Source organism: Triturus cristatus, chromosome 3_2 (genome assembly GCF_964204655.1).
Source record: "Triturus cristatus chromosome 3_2, aTriCri1.1, whole genome shotgun sequence".
In the NCBI taxonomy this organism is placed as follows: Eukaryota; Metazoa; Chordata; class Amphibia; order Caudata; family Salamandridae; genus Triturus; species Triturus cristatus.
The window spans coordinates 983,052,537-983,078,634 of record NC_140584.1 but is presented as its reverse complement, the minus strand read 5'-3'; the positions used below and the strand labels follow the sequence as shown (position 1 = coordinate 983,078,634).

At 44.4% G+C, this 26,098-nt stretch overlaps 1 protein-coding gene across 4 annotated transcripts in view; it reads left to right on the top strand.

Annotated features, from left to right (window-relative positions):
- P2RX1 (purinergic receptor P2X 1) overlaps nt 1-26,098 on the top strand; it is a 997,156-nt gene that overhangs the window by 336,775 nt on the left and 634,283 nt on the right. For all 4 annotated transcript variants that reach the window (XM_085646926.1, XM_085646924.1, XM_085646927.1 and 1 more), the window contains one exon: nt 20,476-20,547. In XM_085646926.1, coding sequence (XP_085503052.1) covers nt 20,476-20,547 — 72 coding nt within the window. The remainder of the gene's footprint in view (nt 1-20,475; nt 20,548-26,098) is intronic.

Below are 26,098 nucleotides of genomic sequence, written 5' to 3'. Positions count from 1 at the left end.
AAAGAAATGTGTGCGGGTCGTCCAAGCAAAAACTGAATAGAAGGGAGCAATTGTTTAAAAAATACGATGGAGGCTAAGATTGACGTGTAAATATTTTGTTGGCAGTGTAGGTTTTTTGCGAAGGCACGTTAAAACAAGCGGCCGTGCGGCCGCGAAAGTGTTCGCGAGTGCGATCAAATATCAAAGCGGCCGTGAAAGTAATCGTGGTCAAGCGCGGCGCGCATGCCCGCGCACATGCACTGTAGCTCTAGGCTGGCCTGGTAGCATTTTTGGAGCCCTCTCAAAATGTCTCGCCAGACCAGCGCATGCGCTGGGTCAGGCGAGACCTAAGAAAGCAGTGTTTACTGGAAGCCTTGTGTATTGACATCAAGAAAAAAAGAGAGCTAAAGAGAAGAATCTTCAGCATCTTTCAAAGTTCTTTTTAGTTGAATAAGAACAAAGCAATTTGTACTGTAGTCCTGGTTTACTGACACTCCTAAAAAGTAAAGGGAGCAAAGAGAATACAACTGCGAACATGACTGGTGCCATAAAAACCTTAAAGTCAAAACAGAACCTTCTGAAGAATTCAGAGTGGTGGACAAAATCGGTACTTTCCAAATCCAAAAAAAGCTGCAGTTCAGCTTATCTGGCAACTGAAAGCACAGCGATCTTGTCAAAGCTACAGTAGAAGAATCCATCTGCAATTGTGACTACTTCACTACTATAATGACTTCTTCGGAACTGCCCCCCGCCAGGCTACCAGAATACACAGCATTAGAGGACATCATACAGTTCCACATTGAAGGTAAGATTGCCTTTCCTGTTTGTTAATTGAGCTGCATTACAATGATTATTTCAGTGACAGCTATTGAACGGTCCTGATTTTGAAGCTATTAATTGAAAGGTCATAAAGCGGTTTGACAACACAAATCCAAAGTAATTCCTTTCAGTGTTTCTAGGGAACTCTGAAGTATTGTGTTCAAACCACAGTATGGTGGGCTCTGAAGAAATTAGGCTTAACGTCAATGAAACTGGGCGTGGGAGATCTCTCGGAAAAATGCGCGAGTTGCTTGGGGTTTAGTAGCTCACGAAGATTTTCACTGACCAGAAGTAGTTCTCACTACACAAAAGGTTGGAGACCGTTGATATAAAGGATATCATAAAACTCAATTATGTAAGGAAAGAACCATAGTTATCATGGAAAGAGCAAGATAACACATATATATTGGCATACATGACAATATAACAAAATACAGTTGCAAGAGAGTGCGCGTAACAATAATAATATCATCAGCCCAATATCATTGTGACAAAAAGGGAGCTAGAAATAAGGTGTCAAGGTTAGTCAGAGTAAGCAGGTGACATGCGAAGATAGGTCAAGCGCGCTGACTTCCCTACAGAGTCTGTCATGAAGGAACTCAATGGAAGCAAAATGGCTGTTGGTATCTGTTAGACCTAGCATCATTGGAGTGGGTCTCCCTTCCCCACTCCCCTTCCTATTTTTTTATGTTGGCTGGATTTAGATGCTCTGGGCGCCATGCCACTGCTAATCAGTGCCACAGCGCAAATGCTCCCTGTATATAAATGACTGTATGGCTTAGGATAACCATAATGCCTAGATCTGTGTAGCATGTCCAAAAGTGAGTTACCCTCCATTTCACTGTCGCTACTGGGACACGATCCGTTCTCATAGGCCAGACTGGGCCAATTGAGGATTACTTTCTATCATCCTATCTGGCCCCAGGAACCTGAAAGGAACTTTGAGTTTGATATGTTTGTGCACAGGACATTGAGAGACACCTTTTAGTAAGGACCGTTTATATATCCCATGTTTAGAAATGCCTCTTCTGAAAACGTGGTAGTTTCTTATCTAAGCTATATTGTAGGCTTTGCGAGTAAGTGTATTGGCCGTCTGGTTTTGGAGCAGCAGGGCCAGCTGGGTCAGACCTGGCTGGAGAGAGAGATCGGTATTCAGAGCCTGGGCAGGGGTGACTCTTTGATCCGAGCAGGGGCGTGCATGGCAAGGTGAATGATGGCTCCACCTCCCACTGGGCGTCTGATAGCAGACCCCCTCGTTCTGAAAGGGCAGGATGTCACCTCGTAAACCAATTGCTCCCCGACCCCACTGAACTGGTTCTGTCTGGAGTCAGTGATTTGCGACCTTAGAGAATAAAGACTTTTTAGGTATAAAATGCTGCGCTGGAACTTTGTCCGGGTGTGTTCCTTCTGGATGTCAAGACGAAAATCTGTCCGAGTGAACAGAGGAAAGGATTTTTAAACTTTCACCAAGCTTGCCGAAGAAACTACCCGAGAGCCTGAATTAAGAGCATCTCATGCAGAAGTCTCAGGGACATCAGACTTCACCCCATCAGCCGTCAGAATTCCTGTGCGAGGAATTCTGCTTGCAGGTGAAGCCTCTGTCAAGTAATCCGGAACCTCTAGTTCTACTGTGAGGACTGCAGACTGGGCACCTTTGAAACTTTCACCGAAACTGTGCGGGCCGCTACAGCTAAGAGAAAGCTGCCGCCACTGAGAGCCCACCTGAATCTGAACCCTTGAACCTTTCGCTGGATCCGTGTGGGCTGCTGCAGCTAAGAAAGAGCTGCCGCTGCTGAGAGCCTGCCTGAATCTGAACCCTTGAACCTTTCGCTGGATCTGTGTGGGCTGCTGCAGCTAGGAGAGAGCTGCCGCTGCTGAGAGCCCGCCTGAATCGGAACCCTTGAACCTTTCGCTGGATCCGTGTGGGCTGCTGCAGCTAGGAGAGAGAGCTGCCGCCGCTCAGTGCCCACACCCATGCCAACGTTTGCATCTCCGTAGTTTGTCCTGTGGGCCGCTGCAGCTAATGAGAGAGCTGCTGCCACTGAGTGCCTGCACCCTTTGCCACGTTGCATCATCGTGATTCGTCCTATGGGCCGCCACAGCTAACAGAGAGCTGCTGCAGTTGAGTGACCACACCCTTTGCCACTTTGCATCATCGTGATTCGTTCTGTGGCCCGCCGCAGCTAAGAGAGAGCTACTGCCGCTGAGTGCCCGCACCCTTTGCCACTTTTTATCATCGTGATTTATCTTGTAGGCCACCACAGCTAAGAGAGAGCTGCTGCCGCTGAGTGCCCGCACCCTTTGCCACTTTGCACCATCGTGATTTGTCCGGTGGGCTGCCGCAGCTAAGAGAGAGCTGCTGCTGCTGAGTGACCGCACCCTTGTTAACTTTTGCAACATCGCGATTTGTCCTGTGGGCCGCCACAGCTAAGAGAGAGCTGTGGCTACTGAGTGCCCGCACCTTTATCAACACTGCATCATTGGGATATGTCCTGTGGGCCGCCGCAGCTAAGAGAGAGCTGCTGCCGCTGTGTGCCACACCTTGTTCACCCTTGTCGAGGATTGTTGCTATCGTCTCGTGGGCCTCCGCAGCTAAGAGAGAGCTGCTGCCGCTGTGAGCCCACCACGGAGCTGCATGACGAGTGTCATCGCCACCACCAGCCCAGGCCGCCGCAGCCGCGTGCTGCTGCTGCTGAGAGCCCGCTTGTCCCCGAGTGCCCGAATCATTGTAAGTGCATGCCACGGACCTCTGCAGCCCGGACTTGTGGTCGCTGGGAGTCCACCTGTCATTGTCTCCGCTTCTTTGAGAAGCTGCGTGCTGTGTCCCCTTTCACCGACAGGTATCTGGTGCGCAACGGGGCGCATAGGCCCCGGCCTTGAACTTAGTCAGTGTCACGTTCTGGTGAATACGTAATTGCCTTTTGGAGTCCCTACGGGTTAATGTGAATTGTAGTTGTTGAAACGCTTTGAGAATTTCGAGTTAAACTGTTGTGCCCTTTTGTGGTGTCGTTGCTGCCTTATTGTACATGGTCATAAATGCTTCACACACTGACTTTGAGATAGGCCTAACTGCTCGTGCTACGTTACCACAGTGTTGAGCAGGTGTTGTCAAAGGGGGTAGACCGCTTGCCCTGACTTAAGAAGAAGGGTCCCTATTTGGACATTGGCACCCACCATTGCCAACTGGAGACCCCCATTTCTAACAGTATCCCAAACAGGGGAGGAAGAATCACAAGCTTAAAAAAAGAAGCCAGACGCTATTATATAAACTGCATAGTACAGTTTAAATGCTGACAAGCCGTTTGCAGTTCAGCACTTGAGGAATATCAAAGCAGGAGGGCATAATTAGGTGACTATGGAAAAGAATAAAGTCTCCTCAGGATGCGGGCGAAAACAAAATGGCGGGCGCCATGGAGTACCGGAAGAATAAAGGAAAATTCAAACCAAAGAGCGTTCTTTCCCACCAAGATAAACACTCCGTCGGGTGCCGCTTGTGTTCAGACATATGCGCTGATAATTTTGCCGGTCCTCCTCAGCTGCAGAACATCGCGCTTCCCTCGTTCACCTCTCCAGCACCGGTAGTTCTTCGGAGATGCCGCCATCTTCCATGGGCGCTAGCCACCCCCCCTCCCCGGCACAAGGATTTTACTAGGGACAGTTTCATGTGAATATAAGCTCTCAAAGAGGAGGACCTAGAACGTAATGTAGGTGCAACGGCAACCATGCTACCATTTGTTAATATATAAGCGATCCTACACTTATCTGCTGCAGGTGCCTTTTTAGGAAACTATTGCCCTAAGCAATTGACAACCAGTATTTTTGAGCAGTTCCTAAGGCAAGTGACCATGTGAATGCTATAAATATATCAATGTTCTACCTTTGTTAGTTTTTCAGGTGGCTACCAAGAACATACTAAAGGATTACCAAAATCAAAATATATGCTTGTCAAGTAATGTCCAAATCATCCTCAACACTGATGTAGCATTCACCCATAGGTGTTCCACTCAATTCATTGTTTGTGCTTAAGACCTAAAGATAATCTGCAAAAGAAGCATACCACGCAGCAAAAAATCATACCACGACCAGACAACAGTTACTCAGTATGTAAATCAGATGTTGCACATGCATCTTAAAACCTTACATACGCTTCTGACCAAATGCAATATATACTCATACACCCATTACTGTATTTGTCAACCAATATTGGTATCTTCTTCACACATGTAACAATGAAAACTATCAATTTCTTCAACAAACTTCTATTTCCTCACAGAAATACTCTGCATTCCTTCTAGATACCTTTACAGCATTGTCTTTTGATGCCTATTTGCCATACATCCATGCCACAGAATGCCCACATACAACGCAGGAATTCAAAACTGTGAAGTCTTGAATTCCAAGTTCTGGTCAGTGGTGCATCATTGATGTATTTTCCAGGAAAAAAGTGCTGCACTGTGGTCCTCTGTTGAATCCTGCATAACAAACCTATCAGACACAGTGTACCATTGGTAGATGAGGAGGATCAGCACCATGACAGTGAGGATTGTGGAGAGGTGTTCTCTGACCAACCAGGACAATATGAAATGGCACAATGAATACTGACATAAAATGTTGTAATTTTTAATTTATTTTACCATTCCTAAATGTTAAAGAATTATTTGTTAGGTCTAAGGTTTGTATTATGCTCTATTCATCTGTTTGTCTAGTCTTCTGTGCAACAGAGCTCTTTACCTTGTGTCATCTGTTCCGGTGTTGTTAATAGGAGTGGGCGGAATTTGTGTAGTCGCGCTACGCAAAGCTCCACGAAATGGTAAAAAGTCTCTACGAGCACGCAGAGTTCCGCGAACACGCGGAATTGCTTGTTCCGCCCATTCGCAATGCTTTTTTCCTGTTCGCGAATGCTGCTTGCGTGCTCGGGGGAAATATCTTACGAACACGCATTTTGAAAGCGCGAATTAGCAAAAAATTCCACGAACCTGCGGATCGCGTATTTTTTGGCAATTCCGTGTTCTCCGCGGAACGTGAAATTACCCAAATTCCGCAAATTCCGTGAGCGGAACGGAATTTACCGCCCAGGCCTAATTGTTAACAATAATTCCCATTAGCGAAGCAATGCCTACCACAATCTGGACTATCTCGTGCCTTGAGTGCAGTCTCAGAACAGGCTGTGGTCCCCCATTTACTATCCTTCATTTCTGCTGACAGTCTGCCACAAGTCTACAGACAAACCTCTTAAGGCTACACCATCCATTCTTGCAGACATCTATGTTCTTGGCATTGGAACAAAAGCATTAATCTTGCCCACTCCGCTGTCTCATGTGCTGTTGCTTGTGCTGATGACTGTGTTCTCCACCAGGCATCTGACAATATTGTCATATCCATTTATGACATTATTGGTCAGTGATTCATATTCTAACTCCAAGACAATGAATTTCCATTACCTTGCAGATATACTGCTAGCAACAATTGGGTGCACTGTCCAGTACTTCCTGATGCTATAGTTGACACAGATTTGGAATCAACTGTACCCTTAAGACCAAAATTCCACCAACATCTGGAACCACCTGTGTTAGACCTGATACTTTTTGGATAGTGTTTCCCTAAATGTTTTGCTTTTTCCTCCTGAACTTGCGTGCACCCATTCTATCCATGATAGGAAGTGGTGTTTACATGGAGCTTTCAAACATGTGTCCAGCTTGCCAATGCTGGCCAGCCTTCGTACTTACACAGATCGTGCTTTTAAACGTGTCCAACCTGCTATGGCAGGTCTGTGATGGCATTTGTGTATACAACTCGAAACAATATTTTGTTCTCATTCAAATATATTTTCAATTCAATGTTTCACAAAAAAATCACAATGAATACATCATGAAAAATTCTTATGATGCTCACAATCTATTTGTATATAAATGTTTATGTAAATTGCGGTGTTCATAGATATATGTCCTTTCACTCATCGACCCCAATGCATTTTGGGCTACTTGAACCCTTCTTCAGGGGGAAAGGAGTTTCACCCAAAAAAACTAAATGATCATTGGCCACCAGCCGGAACACAAAAATGTATTTCAAATGATGATAACTATGTTTCAGTGTTACAAATTTATTATCATTGCTTGCTAACATTCATGTCAACCCAAGATGTGATAATATGTTCTCCATCCGAACGTGCGTTGAAAAGGTGAGAGAACCTGTTAGATTTGGGGGTCTCTAGTTGGCACAGGTAGGTACTTGTGACAAAAAGGGACCCTTGCCTCTAGTCAGGGTAAGGGGGTACACAGCTAAAATAACTCCTGCTCACCCCCTTGGTAGCTTGGCACGAGCAGACAGGCTTATCTCAGAGGCAGTGTGTAAAGCATTTGTGACCACATACAGTAACCAAGTGACACCACTACAGATGGACACCACACAAGGGTTTATATAAAAATTAAGTATACTTTATATAGATTTACCACAAGACCATAAACGACAAAAATACACAATACTGTTACTTTAAGATGGTAGTTTTAGCTTAGTTCAGTTCAGTTCTTAAGATGCGACACTTTGCCTCAATGTACCTTACGATGCGTTGCGCTTCCACGACAAGCAATGTTGCAGCGATGGAAATGCGGCAAAGTTCTGGTGCAAAGAAATAAAGACGTGAAGATCTTCCAGATGCGGCACGCTTCTCCGGGGATGCGAGAAGTTCTCGGTTCGATGCGTGGACTGCAGCGGCGACACCCTCGTTCAGAAGTGCGACGGCAACAGCTTCAGCTGCGACACTCTTCTCCCAGTTTGCGTGAAGATTCCGCACAATGCGACAACTACAGCGGTGACATCCTTGTTCAGAAATGCGACGGCAGCAGCTCCGACGGCGGCGCGCTTCTCTTGGGATGCGAGGCGCTTTCCTCGATGCGGTGCAAAGCGACAGTTCCAGCGGCGACACCCTTGTTCAGAAGTGTGATGGCAGCAACAGGGACAGCGACACGCTTCTTCCTCGTTGCGAGACCCTTCTCTCGATGCGGTGCAATACAAAAACTCCAGCGGCGACACCCTTTTTCAGAAGTGGGACGGCAGGCAGCAGCGACGGCGACACGCTTCCTCTTCGTTGCGAGACGCTTCTCTCGATGCGATGCAGTGCGACAGCTATAGTTGTGACACCCTTGTTCAGAGATGCGACGGCAGTAGCAGCGACGGCGACACGCTTCTTCTTCGTTGAGTCGCGTTTCCAGCTCCTTGCGACACGCAGTCCCTCAGAAGGCCCAAAACAGCAGCAGGCACTTCCAAAAGGACTCTGGGGAGCTGGGCGTTGAAGTCTGTTGTCCCTGAGACTTCAGCAGGAGGCAAGCTCTTTTCTAAGCCCTTGGAGATCCCTCACAAGTTGAAAGTAAAGCACACAAAGTTCTTTATCCTCTCTTTGGCAGTCAGGCAACCACTGCAGGCCAATCCCCTAAGCAGCACTTCAGGTTTCTTCAGGTTCCTCTCCTCAGCAGAGGTTTCTTCTTGTAGTCCAAAAGTGATCTAATTTCTTGGGATCAGGGTCCCAATATTTATACCCCAAAATCCTGTGTCCTATGAGAGCAGAGGGGCCTTTCCCTTGTTCAAACCGGTTCTGGTCAGTCCTGGAGCACTTTGTTTACCTGACTCCTTCTTTCTTTTCAGAGTGCAGGGCAGAGACATCAGACGCACCACAGGAGGTGGAGCCAGCATTGTGGAGGGAAGGCACAGCCCTATTCAGGTCCCAGGTGCAACCCCTCCCACCCATCTAGATGCAGATCTCTCTATTCACCAATGGGACACCTTACGTGTCTCCTGGAATTCCCCAGCCCTGTCACTCAAACTCCAAACAGGGAATACACAGCCTAGCAGAGGCAGGTTTGTATGGTTACACAAGAAAATACCTACTTTCTAAAAGTGGTATTTTCAAACACAGAATGTTAAAACAGACTTCACTAAAATATGTATTTTATCATTCTGAGTTCAGACATACTAAATTCGAATTTCTACCATGTTCCCTGAGTCAGTTAGGATTATAAAATGTAATAACCAAACTGCCCATTCTGGCCTATGGAAAACAAGTAGCCTTGCAATAGTGAAAAACGAAAATGGCTGTAATTCACTATTGGAACATGCCACACACACCAGGGCATGTCCTACTTTATCCTTACAATGCACCCTGCCCTTGGGCCTACCATAGGGGTGTCTGATATGAAGAAAAGGGAAGTTTTAGGGACTGGCAAGTGGGTGCACTTGCCCAGTCAGCATGACAGTACCAGACTGTACGCAGGCTCTGCAATGGCAGACCTTAGACACACTTTTACAGGCTGCTTCTGTGGGTGGCACAACCAGTGCTGCAAGCCCACCAGCAGCATTTGGATTTACACGCCCTGGGCACACTCAGTGCACTGTACTAGGGTCTGACAAGTAAACCAAACAGTCAATCATGGAGTTACCAATTAATACATTCATTTACAGTAGGGAGCACTTGCACTGTGGAACTGGACAGCAGTGGCACAGTGCCCAACGCATCTAACACCAGAAAAAACACATGAGGCAACAGCAAAAATGGAAGGGAGACCCATGCCAATGGTGCCAGGTCTAACAGACCCAAATTCACAACGTTAAATGTGTGCTAAGATTCCAAGCTAAATCTTGCCGAAAGGCAATATGCTAAAGTGTGCCGTAATCAATATTAAACCGTGCTATACCTGAAAACGTGGTCTGAAAAGTGCATGCCGTCTCATTTGAAAGACCGTGATGTGGAGACAAAACCGTGGTTCCGCTCTGTTTCCAAGATTATATCGACACTTGAGCGTGGCAAACATCCTGAACAACGACTCCGGAACAACGAGTTCTGGAGTCACGAAAGCCGAGCAACGACTTGCCCGAACAAATCAGCCTTAACCATGTATGTGTGTGGTTATGGCTGAGTCGGTCTAGTGTTGTGTAAAACCTTCACAAAACTCCACACTGTCACAATTATTGAAATACTCTCCGCGACCGCCGAGACGTTGATGTTCGGAACAAGACACAAGCGCGAGCGCTCACTGGTAGTATTAACTGACTATCGGCGTTAATGCTGGTGTAATAATGCTTGTATCATCACCGAAATCCCCAACACACCGTGAAGGTGACGCTCATTGTACTTCTATGTAGCTCGCTTTTGTGTCCCTGTTCTTTAAAGCATTAACGTAATTGTATTTAAAAAGCATTTCCAGAGTACGACATTAGTGTTTTTTATTAAATACATTTTGAAAATAAATTGAAGGCCACGACATCGATGCAGAGTGCAGCAAGGCGAAGACTGTTGTGTTTGTAGCATCAGTAGTAATATAAGTAATAATAATAATTGTTTTTGTTCTCAACCAGATAGGTGTGATAGCAACAGAAACATGTTTACCTTTACACCTTGTTCCATATGGTAATTGCTGTTAATGCTGAAATTTCTATTGTTTTCATTAACATGTTACATTTGACATAAGACTGGTCCACGTGATACTAATATTTTGGTGTAAGATATGGAGAGAAGGGGAAGGGGGGGTGCGGCGTAAGGTTCCTGTCTCGGAGCCGGCAAATCACTTAATCTCCTTGTGCCTACCAAAAATGAATGTGTCCTCGTGTAATGTAAATGGTGTTCGTGTAAAAGCGCTCCAATACATTCGGGTCGAGTTTGCGCTATATGACGAAAAACTGCAAACTGCAAAAAAACAAGGGTATCCCTAAACCTCTATTACATGATTTTTTACGCAACCTTAAGAAATATTCAAATAACGGTTCATTATTCTATACATCGCCAGAATGGTAATGTGTCACACACATAAAGCATTCACCCCCTGCTTTGACTAGCTGTTTTTTTTGTGCAAGTGGATCTGTGCACTAATTATGTGAACCCGTTTATTTTTCCTCATTTGTGATTCTTTTTTTCCTTATTCTAGCAAATTAGATGGACGGTGCATGACCAGTGCAGGACTTCAGATTCTGGTGGTGAGGACGGGCTGAGAGGGTAAAAGTTATAAGGTTTAGACTGACATAGTGGGGGTTTGCGTGAACGGTTGCGAAATGCACTTGAAGCTGCCCTGTTATTTAAAAATAGAAAAGGTAGCACCGTTTGTGGGCCAGACATGGAGGTTTTGTGTCAAGTAATCTGGAGGCAACAGGTGTGATCTCAGATCTGATTGGTTTTATTTTTATCTCTCCGTTACACTGTCACTGTACACAGGTACAATGCTCAACAGGGCATACGATTTATCATGATGTATGTATTTTAATATCTGTGGTATTTTTAGGGTGGGTGTAACTAGTTTTCAAGGGGTGGGGGGATTGGGGAACTAGATGGAAAGCATTCCTTTACCATGAAAAAACGTGGTGAAGGAATGCGTGGTAAAAAAAGTCGTGGTTTAGACAAGGTCGTGGTTGCAACCTCGTTGTTAGGGAAGTCGTGGTTGTGGTGCTCATTGTTCCAACATACAACCCTTGAGCGTACATCTATATGACAGAGAATCCACCATTAATCCGCCATCCAGTCTTCACGTGTCACCAACTAAAGTTTTAGCAAATAACTTACCCATGTCTAAGTGTCTCTGATGAATATAATCCCTCATCACTTAAACCTAAACAAATGCATACAAACATTAGATTCTCAAGGTCTCAGAGCACAGCGTACACACTCCTCAATCGCTGTGTCATAGCTTATCCGCAGTACTCCAACCTCAACGCCTACGTGATGCCGTCATGAACATGTACCTTCGTCGGAACCTTTCTAGTCACGTCCCTTGAATAAAGGCGAACTCAACTAAAAATGTATTGTACCCGATGTTAAAGGCATCCGCTCACTTGCCTTTTAAATTACAGAAAAAAGTACAAAGCCAGTTGAAGCTTCGTTATTCACCAGTATCAAATACATTCCATCACGCTGTCTCATTCTGAGCAACAATGTAATCAGAACCATTCGAATTTCTATAATTGTGCCTACTGACCTACTTATCTATCATGACCAGCATCATGATTGCCACGGAACCAAAAATGCCAATGAAAATAAAAGAACAACAAGTCCAAAGAAAGACCCTTATCCCATTCTTGTTGTCACCTATAAAAGTGCTAAAAATGGGTTGCACCAATGTTCGCGAACAATGATTTACATAGGTTTTCCAAATGTAACATATACTGTACATCAAGCATCTAAAGAAATACAGATCAAACCTGAATCATATAAAAACATACCATTTCACAACTGTCATTTAGACCCTTAGGAATTAGGGTATCTAAATACTTAATCCAAAAAGTTTCCCTGCGCGCTGTGTGTCCTTGCCTGACACTGGAATGATCTTCTCTAGAATGGTAAATTGTAATTGTGGAATGGAAGGTTGTGCTTCTAGCCAATGATTTGCTAGACATGAGTTTCTATTTTTGGTTCTAATCATGCTTTTATGTTTGGTGATTCTTGTTTTGATTTTGTGTGAAGTGCGTCCCACATAAGTAAATCCGCATGGACATTTAATAGCGTAAATCGCTAATTCTGTACTACAGTTTGAGGTGTGCTTTAATCCTATCTTCTTGCCTGTTTGAGGATGCAAAAATGTGTTTCCAAGTATAACGTTGCTATAATGAATACAATTCCAGCAGTTTTTCATCTTAACGAGAGTCCGTTGTTCAAAATGTGTTTTGGGCTTCAAGATTTCTCTGATGTTCTTGGATCGAGTGTGTGCAAATATGGGTTTAGACATGAATATTGTTTTGAAATCAGGTTCCCCTTGCAAAACTTCCCATCTTCGTGAGATAATGTTTTTTATTTTGGATACTTGATGAGAAAACTTAAATACGAAGACCTAATGTAGAACCTAATAAATCTTTCCAGGATTTCAGTGTTACCGGATTTTTTGCAGCATCCAGTACCTCCCGAGGGTAACCTCGTTTCATGTATCTTGCATATTGATCATCAATAAGTTGATCCATCTCTTTTTGAATGGATGAAATTCTTTTTATTCCAATGAACTGAGAGACCGGTAAGTGTCTTTTCAATGATGGGGGACGAAAAGATGAAAAATGCAAAGCATTGTTTCTATCTGTTGGTTTTTAGTAAAAAGATGTTTGTAAACTCATCTCAGTATTGTTAATCTGAATATCCAAAAATGTCATTGTGTTCTGATGTATTTGGTGTGTGAATTTAATGAGTGGATTCTGTTGATTCAATATCTTGATGTTGTCTTCCAATGTCTGGTGGTCCCCACTCCAGATGACCAAAATGTAATTTGTGTATCTCACATAAACAAGAAGGTTCCTAATCTATTTTTTATTGCTTAAAATATGCGTATGTTCATAGAAAGCCATAAACCTATGTGCTTACACTGGCGCCCCAGGAAAACCCATTAATGTACCAGTCCTTTGCAAAAAGAAATCCTCCTTCCAAAAAAATAGCTGTGTAAAAGACTAAATTGTAGAAATGCCATAAGAAAAACATTGTCAGTTCCCTCTTGTTCGCTGTTAAGAAACACCCACTTTTCCGCCTCCATTCCTTCACCATGTGGAATTGACGTATTCAGCGCCATTACATCTATGGTACATAACCATGTGTCCTTGGTGATATCCTTCTGGATTTTCTCCAGTTTAAGAAGACAGTCAGTTGTATCTTTCACGTACGTACTCCAAGATTGCACTAACGGTTGAAAATAAAAGTCCAGGAATCTGCCAATAGGTTCATGTAATGAACCACATCCTGCCACGATAGGTCAAAACGGTGGATCGTGGGCATCTTTGGTAACATATATATGTATGGGTGTTGCGGAAATTCAGAAAAAGAAATGTTCTTGTTGTATTGTTGATCCAACCCATCGCAACTTCTCTATCCAATAGGATAGTTAAGACTGACAAACTGTTTTGTGGGATCTGACTCCAAACAAATGTAGGTGTTCTCATTAAATACATGTTCTTCGACCTTCCTCTCATAAAATGTTCTGTCCATTACCACTAGTGCTCCCACTTTATCATGCTCTAAAACTCTTTGTGTGAAAGCAGTCTGGAGAACCCAGACTGCTTGGTGCACACTGCCAGAGGAATCGGTTTTGCACAAGGAGGATTACTGCTTGGAAGGGACCGCGTGCCACTCCTGAATAGAGGCTGGCCTGGGCTGACTCCCTGCTGGATTGTGGCACCCTGAAGTGGGCTCTCAAAGGACCCAGTTGGCTGGTTCCATGTTCTGTCAGAGATCTCAGGGACATCAAAGATCTCCTACAAGGGACCAGCACCATCTACGGGTGACATCTGGAGAGTGGTGCCCTCTTAAGTGCCAATATCGTCTGCTGAATTCCAATGGACAGCATTGCATGAGCTTGGAACTAATAATTGTGCCCGAAGACAGGAGACCCTAGTTTGGAGCCCCCAAATACATGCCCGCATCTAAGATGAGGGGTCCCTGTACCACAGGGACCTCAGCACGCATATTAATTTTGTTGGTTGTGAGCAGATTCACCGGTTCGGGATCCAAAGTGGCCCGCTTCGTCGACCATGCCGCACCGCTCTCATGCGACACACCGACTGCATGCTCCTTGTGTGCGATGTCTGAGTCACAGGTTGCGACCCTCTGGGGTGGGGACAGACCTGTTGCAGTGTCTCATTCTACCTCGTGAAATATTGATGAACTTGAGCCAGTGTGTGTGACCAGAATCGTTTGGTGCTACCAACATCAACCTGCATCAGACAGAGCACCTTATTTCCAGGGAGATACCATTTCTGGAACTCCTTGTTGTGTGACCTGAAGTGTCTGGTGTGACTCATCTTATCGTACGCCAGACCTTGTACCCGGAATGCGTGGGTATGACTCTGATCAACGTGTCCCAGATATGGTACCTCCTCAGGTTGGGAGGTTCCCTATGTGTTATTCCCCATTCAACGATTGTTTTCTTTCTGGCCCCATTACGGTGGACCAACTGCCCTCTCCTCACCTGGCCCCCCTGATTACTTCTTGGCACCAGGTAGGGGTGAGAGTGATTGACTAGGCTGGAGGAACGCCTTCTAAGAAAGTTCAGAAGCAGGTCAAGAGACTGTGTGACCACCCCTGTGCTTCGCAGAACTGGCTGGTGCCCCAAGGCCCTGAGGGACCCAGGTTTGTACCCGATTATTGCCTCACCCTGCTTCTGCGTCGCAACCTGTTGGTGAAATTCCTGAGTGGTGCCAAAACCCCCGTGTTTACATCTGTCTCTTATTTATTCCCACCTGCTTTCCAGTGACCCCAACTAAGTGCGATCTTGGCCGCGTGTGGCCTAGTATCCGGAGGGAGGAGCTGGTGATCTTCCATCTGGTCAGAGGGGTATAGGACAGTAGGACTGAATTGGAGGGTGGAGGGAGACTTGGAGTTACGGGGTCTGCAGCGTGTTATCCATTCACCTGCTGGGTATCAGTTGTATCGCATCAGGGTGTGGTGTGCGTATGTGTGCATGAGTGTCCCGTACAGACCGGACTCGTACCTGTGGCACTGTGTAGTGGTGTGGAGTGAGTGTGTGTGCGAGTGGCAGTCTGTGGACCTCCTATGATTCACGACACTGGTCGGCGAAATGGTTTTATACGTTGATTTCTCGCTAAAAGTACCTTACATTTAACAAATAATTTTACCCACTAGGTCCTGGCCTGCGGGGCTGCTAAAAAGTGTTATAATTCTTTGCATGTACCCATTTCTGATGTCGTTGTGAACCAGAGTGCACCCTCTAACTGTGTGATATTGAATTATGAGAATTGTGGGGGTGGACCTGGGGCTGACAACGTGTCACACCACATAAGGGTGCTATGGGGTTTAGAAAAGGAATTGTCGTATGTGTGCATACTATCAATATCAAAACGATTGGGCCTAGTACTGCTAGTAAAATCGCCAAATATGATTTATGCCAAGAAATACATGATATTGATGTTGCATTGATTAATGTGTGTGTTGAATACAAACAATATTTATCTACATCCTGTGTGAAGTCTCTCACTTGTGAAGTGTTGTGTATTTACTGTGGTTGAGTACTGTGCCTTTGCTTTACATATGGCCTCTGTGATAAGCCTACCTGTTCAGAGCCAAGCTACTCAAGGGTGAGCGCTGGTTGCACAGTGTGTTTAATCACCTGACCTTGATAGGAACGGTGGGTTCTGCCTAGTTGGGGCATGCTTTTAGTCAACCAGAAAGTACCAGTTCCAACAACCTGCAATAATTGTATTCGCGCTTATTTCTACACTGGTACGCGAGTCTTTGCATATCGACCGAGTGTTTATCCATCTGTATTTTTGTTAGAGTTCATGCAAACATTAGAAGCGGTAAAAAATATTCACATCACACACTGATGCCACATCATGTGCGACTAGGCTCCATGCTGTGAGAAGAATTCTGTACACATATGCTTATGGCCTTTTTATTGTATGTCCCGATTCAACCTGCGCCAAGCAGGTAGCGCAGAAATTAAAAAACTTTGTATATGCAGACATACGGGCTACTAATTGTACTATATATATATTTTTAAATGTAATATAGTAGTAGGGCTAAATATTGAAGTCTGCGCCGTCAGCTGATTAAATTGCTACTAGAGTGATATGATGCCCAAAACACATTTAATATAATTTTAAACACTACAAGGTTGCAAATTATTTACCTACACAAAAGGTATATTAATGTCCTAGTCACCGAGATTTTGCACACGTAAGTATTGTGCAAGTGTGCAAAGAAAGTCATTTGTCATATGAAATTAAAACCATGAATGATAGTGGAAAATCTGGCAGTATCTACCAGTAGGTTTGATTTTTAACTGTAGAAAGCGTGCGGTTTGGATCAGGAACTATTGACTTAAAAAGGTGACACAGAAGAACACAGTTGACAACCAGAAACACACGTATTCGTGGCCAGCTGCAAACATTTTGCATATAGATCCCACCTTGAAAATTCATATAAAACTAATCTTGCTACATACATTGATGAAGGTCTTTCCCAGAGCGGGAAGAGAAGATAACACATTAAAGTTTCCTGATGGTTGAATGGGAAGAGGTTTTTCTTCTGGGAAGATATTTTCTATTGGTAGGAAAGAAAGTTAAATGTGCACGTGCAGATTTACCCATGAGTTATTATCTTGAAGAGACGCCATGTGACTAAATGTTGGCAAGGAGGAGTAAACCCAGTAAACTACAATCACTGGAGATTTTCAGGATTGCTCCAGCGATTTTTGGTGGATCCCCAAATGGTGCGGCTCCTAATAAAAAATGCAGATGAAACCCTACGGTGATAGATTTTTGGATCAGAGCTTTGTAGAAATGGCCCAAAGAGATGAACAAATGTGCTATATAAATGCAGGCTGAATTCAGGTTATTGTATCAGTTGTATGACAGAGGCACGCAAGTCACAACCACGCATGACTCTACCTCGCAGCCCAAACCACGAATGCGACTTAACTACACATTGTCTTACCACACATGCCTTTATCACGCAATTTTGTGGTACTGGCATAAATGGCAAGGGTGTATGTGATGCTAAGTTCACCACTACTCCTAACCCCCGCCCTAAGCCCTAAATTGGAAACCCCCTACCTGCCCCCACCCTAAACGCTAAATTACAAACCACCTATAAGCCTTACATTACAAACCCCCTACCTGCTCCCCGGTCTAAGCCCTTAATTACAAACCCCCTACTTGCCCCTGCACCTTGAGTTCTAAAAACACCACATTCCTTAAATACTCCCCCCAAACCCAGCCCTTAAAGCTACCCCAACCCTCTCCTCCTGCCCTGAGCCCTAAAAACTTGCCCCTCCTTAAAAATACCCTGATCCCCTCCCTGAGCCCTAAAAACTTGCCACGGACCCCGACCCGAGTCCTAAAACTTGCCCGGTCCTTAAAAGTACCATGACCCCCTCCGCCTCCCTGAGACCTAAAAACTTGGCACCAACCCCCCCAGTAGCGCCCCCGACCCAAGCCTTAAAACTTTGCCCCTCCTGAAAAGTTCCCTGACCCCCTCCCACTCCCTGAGACCTAATAAAACTTGCAGCCGACGCCCCTCAAGCACAGCCCTAAAAACTTGCCACCGACCCCCAGACCAGACCCCAGCCCCACTTACCTGTCTGTGACTGTGTCCACCTCCCGTTCCGACGCTCCTGTCCCCGCCCATCCCAAACTCTAGAGCGCATTTGCCTTAACCACGCATATGCTTGGTTTAGGCAAATACATTGTTCGGAGAAGCATGGTACGCTTGCAGGCTTCCGAAACACGTGGGTCTGGACGCGTAGTTCTGGATGTTTCCCCATTGTATCATATAAGAAATTGTGTCTGCCTGATGTGTGCTTGTCTGCAGTAAAGTTAAGAGTGCAGTAGTTTAATAACAATAATAATAAGACAAGTTGTAGGGCACATGGCTACTTCAAATTAAGTGTTCCAGTGCTAAGAACTGCATTCCAGTCAGAACAAGGCACTTAAGAATTTTAGAAAATTAAGAGCCAGAAACGAAAAAAATGGTTTTAGCTGTTTCCTAAAAAAGGTTTCAGAAGGAGCCAGTTTCAAGCAGAGAGTTCCAGATCTTCTGCTCCTGGTAACTAAAAGAGCCGCCTCTGATCCTGCCTGACCCTGATTGTATCATATAAACAATTGTGTCTGCCTTATATGTGCTTGTCTGCAGTAAAGATAAGAGAGCAGCAGAAGAATATTAGATTGCAAGATATCACAAACTAACCAAGTGATAAGGTTGGGGGTATTGTGAAGTAGCACAATGAGCCCTCCACTTCAAGCTGCAAATATTTGACTCCATCACATTGTGATATCATGCAATCTAATTTTACATTGTTGCCATCTAAACTTAACAGAAGACAAGCACAGATAACACATACACTGTTTGTTTACATATAATTTGCCTTATGGGATTAGGGTACGACAAAACAAAAGCTGACATTATTTTCTTTTTAGGTCGAGCATCAATGCGCATGTGTTGCCTGCAAGACCTGTTGTAGTCAATATTTTGGTGTGTAATACCGCCTGCTGCTTACCATAGGCTGACTCTTGCATCACTCTTCTTTGCTGGCTCCTCATTGGTTGGTGCTCCTGATAAATCACTTCCGTTTTTCATTCGGGAGCAAGCCAACTGGCCAACTACAGTTTCCTTACGCTGTAGGTGTTAATATGTTTCTTGGGGTCTACTTTTTTTATTTACTGCTTGGGACATCTGGGGGTCGAATTCAGTAAAGGTTTACTTCTGTGTAAAAACATAGTCAATATGTTTAATGTAGTTTATTGCCTCTTCAAATGTGAACGTATGGCATATATCGGGGGTCGGATTCAGTAAAGTTTTGGTTCTGGACAAAAAAGGAAGTTAATACGGTTAGTGCAGTTTATCGCCTCCTTTCAAATGTGGATGTACGGCACAAAGGCTTTTTTTTTTTTTACTGGTTTTTTTGTTTTACAATTTTATATTGGACAAAATCAGGGTGAACCATAAACAATGTTCCTCAATCATTTTAAAACACACTTTTGCTGAGGGAACATGCTCTGCCACATTCATCCTGCCTCTCTGAAGGTCCCGCCTACATCTGAAAAAAAACTGCTCATACGTTATTAGGGGATTGCTGTGTTGTTTGAGTGCAGCAACTCTTGGTTTCCGAGCTGGAAAGAAAGTGATGTACCAGTCACTTGGGTATGCGGAAGTACTGGTGTTGTTGATCTGATCACTGTCCCACACTGCTGCTCTGCAATAGCTTTTGCTGTCGCAAATCACTCTCCACCACACCACATTCTTGCTTTCCTGCCATCAATCGCCCTCCTCCCGCTGTCCCTTCCACATGCAAAAGACACTGGAGTCCTTTATGTGAGCAATGATTGGCCTGCGATCGGCGCAGATAATGAGTCCTCATACTGACATCTTTACCCCCAATTAATCCCTCCTTCCCTTATATCGAGCTCCACAGCTCCGGCCTTTTCAGCAGATGAATGGAGCATCCCATGCAAGCTTTCAGTCTAGTCAGCCCACCCACCTGTTCTCTAGTAATAAATGGTGGAGGCGTCTTTTTCTCCTCCAAGGACAATGCTTCACAGGTGTGACAGGTTCTGCTTTTTATTGCCAAACCCCACCGCATTTGTAGTTACAGCATTGATCCTTTTGATAGTGGTGCGTTACTTCTTAACACCAGTCACCGGTTCATCAGTTTCTTATGGGCACATTTACATGGATTGCTGCCTCCTGTGTCCCCATGGCTACTTGCCCCGTACCCACCCTGCATCATTGGGTGTTGCTTATTTTTTTAATGGCATTGTATGCTGGGAGACAACGATTCCTTTAATCATTCAATTCATGCTTTTGGGAGAGTGAGTAGTGTTACATATTTCCCCTGGACAAATGTATCTTGTGAACAGTCTTTCAGAGACATAACATATACATAACAAAGTCCGGAAGGAAGACTGTGGAAGAGATGCAAAACTAGTGCATGGGAATGCAAAGGCAAGAACCTTCAATTGTCAAAATACTTTAGGTAAGAAGTTTGATTATGAGGAAAATGGTTAGTTGTGATGAAAAATGATGAAACAAGCCTGTAAAGTTCAATAAAATGCCAAGAAGGCCTCAATTATGAATGTTGCAAAATTCCAAGAGTAGGTTCCGGACGTCAGTCAATATTGGTGCACATATATCTTTGTGTTTATATATATTGGTGCATATATATCTTTGTGTTTATATATATATATGTGTGCTTACCTTTGTTCCTTTCTGGGTAGGGAGACAGCTCTTTTGTCGTGATGACCAACTTCATCGCCACACCCGGTCAGATACATGAGACCTGTTCAGAAGTGAGTACAATAATTATTTATTATATTTTAACAGAATACAAAAAGAAGCCGCTTCATTTTGTTCCATTATTTGTTTTTCATTTTCTCACTCCCTTGTCACCATGTTCTCTTTAGTTTATCAAATTGTAAAGCACTTGGCGTCATATACACAAAAAGGCCAGGAATCAATCAATCAGGATTCACAATTTCATATAAAAAAATGCCAGTAATCAATCAATCAATCAATCAGATTTATAAAGCACAGCTAATCACCTGGTAGGGTATCCAGGCGCTTGCAGGCCCCAGAGACTTATCCGAACAGCCAGGTCTTAAGGGCCATTTTGAATTGCAGAAGGGAGGTGATGGTCTGGAGGTGCAAGGGGAGGCTGTTCCAGGTCTTTGCGTAATGTGGAAGAAGGATCGTACTCCACTTCTGCTTTGGTAGATGCGAGGAGTATGGGCAAAGGAAAGGGAGGTGGAGCATAGTCTTCTCGATGGTTGGTGGATGTTCAGGCTGTGGTTAATGTAGGTGGATCCTTGATTATGTAGAGCCTTGTGTGCGTGGGTCAGCAGCTTGAATTGGCATCTCTTCTGTAAGGGTAGTCAGTGGAGTTTTCTGAGGTGGGGTGTGATGGTGGTTCGTCAGAGAAGGCCAAAATGAGTCTGGCAGCGGCATTCTGTCTGGTATGAACTCTCTGTAGAAGGTGTGAGGCGATTCCCACGTAGAGGGTATTGCCGTCGTCCAGACAGCTGATAGTGAGGGCTTGTGTAACAGTGCTTCTTGTGTGTAGGGGTAGCCACTTGATGATCTTACATAGCATGCACAGAGTGAGGAAGTAGGTGGAGGAGACAGCATTGATCTGTGATTTCAGAGTGAGCTTGTTGTCAATGGTGATTTCAAGGTTTCTGGCATAGTTGGAGGGAGTGGGTACGGGTCCTAGGTCTCATGGCCATGAGGAGTCATTCTATGTGTTGCTGCTGTTGCCAAAGATGAGTACATCCGTCTTGTCTGTGTTCAGCTGCAAGCAGTTGTTCTTCATTCAGTCGGCAATGTTTGTCTTGCATCTGAGGAAGTTGGTTCTGCTGGTGGTGGGGTCATTTCTGAGTTAGAGGATGAGTTGGTGGGTGTCATCTGCAAATGAAATTATATTGAGACCGTGGGGATCTTACGATGTTGGCCAGCGGGGTAATATACGCGTTGTAGTACATGGGCCTTAGGAATGAGTCCTGGGGGACACCGCAGGTCATATCCTTGGGTTCAGAGGTGAAAGGTGGGAAATGGATCCTCTCAGTCCTTCGGGTGAGGAAGGAGGTGATCCATCTGAGTCCCCTTGGATGCCGATGTGGTGGAGTCTTTCGATAAGTGTGTGGTGGGATACGGTATCTGAAGCGGCCGAGAGGTCAAGGAGGATCAAAGCTGCTGTTTCTCCTCGGTTGAGGAGGGATCAGCTGTTGTCGGTGGCTGCGATCAGGGTGGTTTTGGTGTTGTGATTGCTCTGGAAGCCAGATTGGGAGGCGTCTAGGTGATTCTGCTCCAGGTGTGTCACAAGTTGGTTGTGGATGATCTTTTCCAGTACATTCGCTGGGAAAGGGAGCAGGGAGATTGGCAGGTAGTTTTTGACTTCGCCGGGGTTGACGGAGGGTAGTTGTCTGACTTTGGCGTGTTTCCGGGCGTGGGGACATGTTGATCTGGTGATAGAGGTGTTGACTAGGGTGGTGGGTTTCTGGCCGATCCTTAAGCATATGCCTACGACTTGCAGTGGTTTAAGTATTCCATACTTTTAACAGTTGTTCCTTCACAATCAATTTAAAGTTCGTAATTCTAAATCTCAAAAGATGATTCATGTCGTTAGACCTCCCACTGCAAGTCAGGAAATACATCTCTTATCACTGACATAACCTAAACCAAAAGTGAACAAAATAAAAGAGCATTCCATAAATCGCAAATGAGTTTTAGGGCCTGATTACGAGTTTGACGATGTGGTAGCAGGCCACCATGCCGGCACCCTGCTCCCACACCTCCAAACTCGAAAATCAGGCGCCCGCCAGATTAGGAGTTTTCTCCTGGTCCGGTGGGTGGTCATTTGGCGTTTCCACAGTGGGGCCTATTAAACAGGAACCACAATGGGAGCACCAAAGCCCTTTCCTGCATGACATGGACTCTAGAGTCTCAGTGCATCCCATGGCCCAGAGGCAACAGGGGGCCCTGTAGGGCCCTTTTTGTTTCCTCACTGCCGCACTTTTAATGGCGGGCTAACTGCCATGAAAAGTGAGGTGGTCAGGAAACCCATAATATGCTTGGTGGTGTCTCAGCGGCCCTGCAAGCATATTGTAGCCTTACAGCGCTGTTGCACAGCTGAGGGATCATAGATCCTCCGCGGCTGCAGCAGTCCTTTGGCGGTCTGACTGCCAAACTAGTAGTAGGGTAGTCGAACCACGGCCCACCCAGCCACTGTGGATCTCTATTGGACCGCTGCAGTCATAATCAGGCCTTAATCTTTATCAATGTGTTTTCTGCTGCACCATGCAAAACCCTTTGATTGGTAAATCCTTCTTCCATTTTTCTCAAAAAACATAGATCTGTCCATAATCACTGAAGCTTTGCTTATGTCTGCATTGGATATCGCTTGCTCCTTGTCTGATTTTATTTTCTGAAGAGTTGATCTTTCTTTATTGGTTAATTTGCTTGTTCATCTCCTTATGTGATAATTACTGATGTATAGAATACCTGCTGCCTAGAATGAAAGTAAAAACACATGAGCAATGCACATAGAATATAAAAGGCAAAGTGAAACTGCTTAACACAGGAACAATCTTGGGATCTGCTTCCTCATAAATACATGATGTTTTCAAACTGGAATTATATGTGAGGGAATGTTTTTCGAAAATCTGCTCCTGGAGTAGAGAATTTTCTTCTACCAAACTTCGTTAATTTTCAATGTTTTGTGTCCTCACTCCATTGATAGTGTTTGTTGAATTCAGGCAGACGATTGTGCCAACATCTCCTCCAAAATGTAATGAAGCTGGTTATGCTTCCACAAGCCAAAAAAGGTTTAATCAAACTGGAGAGTTCAGCAAGCCATTCCAGCCTTTTAAAAATGTATACATTCATTTTAGGGTATTGTACTAAGTTTTGTTTAATAATACTCATTTGGAATTGTGAAAAAGTTGGAGTAAGGAGCTAAAAGTTTAGAACAATTTTTTAAGAGATAAAAATGTGGAGTTTTGTTACTGAAAGGTTATGATGCTTATTATGGATGGATTAGCATGTTTCATTGCTCCAAATTTCTATACACCTTTTCCTGCAAATTGGTTTAAATAAAAAACAAATTCTTCAACTTCATCAAGTATTGATCCTCCAATTTGGGTAGTTGGAAGAAGGGATGGTGTTGTAATTAATAATATCTCTAGCTGGCATCTCCCACTGCCCTGTACACATTGATAATAGGGGACAGTTGGATGTTGGAGTGTTTTTAGGCATCTCAATGTATATTTCACTTTCATGAGGCAGACTTAGTGCACAATACATAGGGCCCGATTCACAGAACTAACTTAAGACAAAATCCTAAACTTACTACTTTTGGTAATTCACAGAAGTTAGGATTTTGTCTTAAGTTTGTCTTAAGACAAACTTGAGACAGACTTAAGACAGTCTTAAGACAGACTTAAGACAGACTTAAGACAAACTTAAGACAGGCTTAAGACAGACTTAAGACAGACTTAAGTTAGGATTTTGTCTTAAGTTTGTCTTAAGTCTGTCTTAAGTGTGTCTTAAGTCTGTCTTAAGTTTGTCTTAAGTCTGTCTTAAGACTGTCTTAAGTCTGTCTTAAGACTGTCTTAAGTCTGTCTTAAGTTTGTCTTAAGACAAACTTAAGACAAAATCCTAACTTCTGTGAATACCAAAAGTAGTAAGTTTAGGATTTTGTCTTAAGTTAGTTCTGTGAATCGGCCCCCATAGGGATTTGCTGACGGGACACATTTTAAAGTCAAAACCAATAGATGTCTGTTTTGTGCTTCTGATGTCTCAGGATAAATATCAGCCTTGCAGCTTTCTTTTGGAATCACACTTATTTACACGTTTTGACAGAATCAGATATGAATTAACCCCTATAATTTTGATGACACACAGTTTCAGCGTTCCCCAGGGGGCTCTCAGCTGTTGAGTCAGCTCTGTTATTGTTACAGTATCACACTTTAGGTAATAACATTGGCCGGTCGAATATCAAAACTACTACTAACGGAGTGACACCTGGACAATTGTGGTACAAAAAAGTTGTGTTTGCATTCAAAAAGTCTACTGTTGCCAGTACACCTTGGAAATCTCACATGCCATGGTTTCCAGATGCATGAGTTGTATAATCCCTTAGGGGGCATAATTTAAATATATCTAAAACCACTCTGCGTTACTGCCTAGTGGCCTTACGACTAAGAGCTCATGGCTTGCATTTACATTTATGTTTATTTTCATGACAATCCCTTTATAGAACTTCCTGATTATGCACTATTTTTTTTTTAAAGTTAGGGGGGTTATTTTCAAAAACTTTTATTAAAGGCAATCACTGTTAAACACAGCATGGTGCCTACAACTCTGGTCGGGCCGGCAGCGTAAAGGTTAACAAGGACATCAGTATAACCAGTGTGTGAGTACACTACCACTTCGGGCCGTCTGCGTCAGGTTAAACATTGCACAAAAAACTGATCGAGCTGTAGGGAGGCCTTCCGGCCATGTGGAGCGTGAGGCAATATAGTGTAACCAGGAGCTTGCTAGTTCACTGATCCGGGACCCCAGGAGGATACAACCAAATGTGTGAGGTCAGGGGATGTGGACGTTACTCCGCAGGGATGCCCGTCTCTAAGTGACCCATATAGTACTTGTTGTCCCGCTGTGACCGATGTCCTACGCATTCGTGTGCATGGGTGGTAACAATGCCAGGGTGGCATTTAGAAATAAAAAAGAACAGTAACAGTAACAATAATGTAGTAGTAACTGTACAGGTCGTGGTGTGGTACGTGGTGTGGGGCGTCTCGCGAGTGCCAAGCAGTAGAGCGTGTGGGGGGGGTGGCAGATAACCATGGTGCCCGGGTCCACCTATGAAGACAGGGCATAGATGCCTTTCAATCCCTTGGGAAATGTTGCATGGCCCTCAGCTTTGGGGGGCTAAACCAAGTAAACTCTATTCGCATTAAATAGGATATCAATGGCTGCCAAATGCATTGGAATTTCTGTTTAGTGTTGGCTATGTTATGAAAGAGTCTCTCCATTGTCAGTATGTGGCACACTCGGACAAAGCACAGAGCTAAAGAGAGGGCCGAGGTTTGTTTCCATGTGCACGCTATGAGCTGTCACGCTGTTAATAGTAAATGGCTGATTAGGGCCCAATAGGACCCGGTCATTGCAGCTAGGGTAGAGGGGCGTATACCCAAGACCGCCATGTGCCGCAGAGATGGGATCGTGTACCCCACTACGCCCTTAATGTGTCCCAGGACCTCCTTCCAAAAGGAGGCTATCACCTGGCATGACCACCATATGTGGTAGAGAGTGCCTTCCTCCTTCCCACATCTCCAGCAGAGA